General features: G+C 57.2%; 1 protein-coding gene across 1 annotated transcript; it reads left to right on the top strand.

The window, feature by feature from the left end:
- Positions 1-240: 240 nt before the first annotated feature.
- Positions 241-1,436, top strand: LOC123175779 (uncharacterized). The gene has a single exon (XM_044590308.1). It carries the CDS (start codon positions 318-320, stop codon positions 1,434-1,436), a length of 1,119 nt encoding a protein of 372 aa, XP_044446243.1. The 5' UTR covers positions 241-317.
- Positions 1,437-1,729: the final 293 nt, after the last annotated feature.

Genomic DNA, 1,729 nt, shown 5'->3' on the forward strand with positions numbered 1-1,729 from the left:
TGGGAAAGCTGGGGTTTTGATAGTGTACCCCGGTGAATGATTATCATAGATCGGATTGACGCAAATTTTCAGAAAATGAAAGCAAACGGGAACGCCAAGTTTCAGATAACTGCCGGGAAACTGAACTGGGAACATAGTCGGATTCAGAACAAGGGAAATCTGACGCGTCCTCCATCGCGTAGTGCAGCGTCTTTAAATATCAGCACACAACTCCTTCGCGTCCCACAACACCTTCCGACCTCGCCCAAATCCCAGTCGCCCGCCCTTTCCTAGCCAGCGTAGAACCCTAGCAGCAGATCGGGCTGCCGCCCGCCGGGATGGAGGGGCTCGACGTCGACGACGTCTTCCACCACTACCGGCTGAGCCCCACGGAAGTGGAGGTCGTCACCTACTACCTGCCACGCCTCCTCTCCGGCGAGACGCTGCACGGCGTCGACAAGCTCATCCACCGCGTCAACATCTCCGGCTGCGAGCCCAAGGATTTGGCCGCCCGATACGCGCCCGTGCCGCAGGCCATCAGCAGCGGCGACCGGTTCTTCTTCACCACGTGCAAGAGCAAGAACGGGAGCAAGCTCCAGAGCGTGCGCGGCGCCGGCGGCAGCACATGGACCATCCAGAAGACCAAAGAGATTTGCCACGCGGGAGTCAAGGTCGGCGAGGTCAAGAACCTGTCCTTCAAGAAGAAGGGCAAGTCCACCGGCTGGATCATGGAGGAGTACCGGTGCCTGCTGCCGGAGGCCACCGTCAGCGACGGGGTGAAGGTCTTCTGCAAGATGCACTTGGCTCAGCATGCCCCTGACGCGGCCCGACAGGAATCGGAGGCGTACAAGCTTCAACAACCGCAACCGGAGGCCGTGACCCAGAGCACGCACGCGCAGAAGAGGCCAGCGACCGCTGCCGCCGCCGAGCCTCATCCGGCGCGCCCTCAGAAGAGGATGCGCGGTGCCGTCCCGGTCCCGGCACCTGCCACATCGTCGTTCACCGCTGCAGCACCGGTTTTCTTGCCGGATGAATCCGTACCTGAAGCTGACGACGACATGGCCCGGTTCTGTTGCACAATCGATGAGCTTCGCGGGTCACAAGCGGAGGAAAATCTCCCGGTCGGAGCTACTAACAGCATCGAACAGAACTTCTACTTGGAACCAGAGGGGCTTTTCGCTGATGCTGCAGAAGAAATCGTCCCGCTCGAAGCTGACGAGCTGGAGTTCCTTAGGACCTTCCTCGATGAAGAAGCAGAAGAGTCGACGAACGACAAGTCATCCATTGCCCAAGACGTGGGGACTTACAAGCCGCCGCCGCCGATCATCTTCCATGATCCATTTGAAGCAGCGTGGAAGGCCGAAGAGGCGCTCGAGAAGGAGAAGAGGTGCAATGCTGCGGCCAATCTTCACGCTGGAGGGCACAGCAACTTCTTCTCGCCTGCAAGTGTCTACTAAGTTTTTTTGTTTTTTTTAGAACGGAGATGCACGATGCGTCCGGCTTTAAATTAATAAAACCCACCACAGGCAGCATCCAACAGGGAAAAAAAACAGAGAGTTCAACAGAAATTAAAAGGGATCGAAGCCCATAGTACGGAACATACAACCGGCCTCAGCCTGATAGAAAAGATAGCAACTAAAGGAACGAGGTAGCCAGTCCAAAAAGCGCCACGAGCGGGGATTAGTGTCGGGCTTCAATCTGAATCATGCGAATCCGCTCCATGGCCTCCATCATCCGGTCTGCATCACGC

This window comes from Triticum aestivum, unplaced genomic scaffold (genome assembly GCF_018294505.1).
Source record: "Triticum aestivum cultivar Chinese Spring unplaced genomic scaffold, IWGSC CS RefSeq v2.1 scaffold43194, whole genome shotgun sequence".
Classification (NCBI taxonomy): Eukaryota; Viridiplantae; Streptophyta; class Magnoliopsida; order Poales; family Poaceae; genus Triticum; species Triticum aestivum.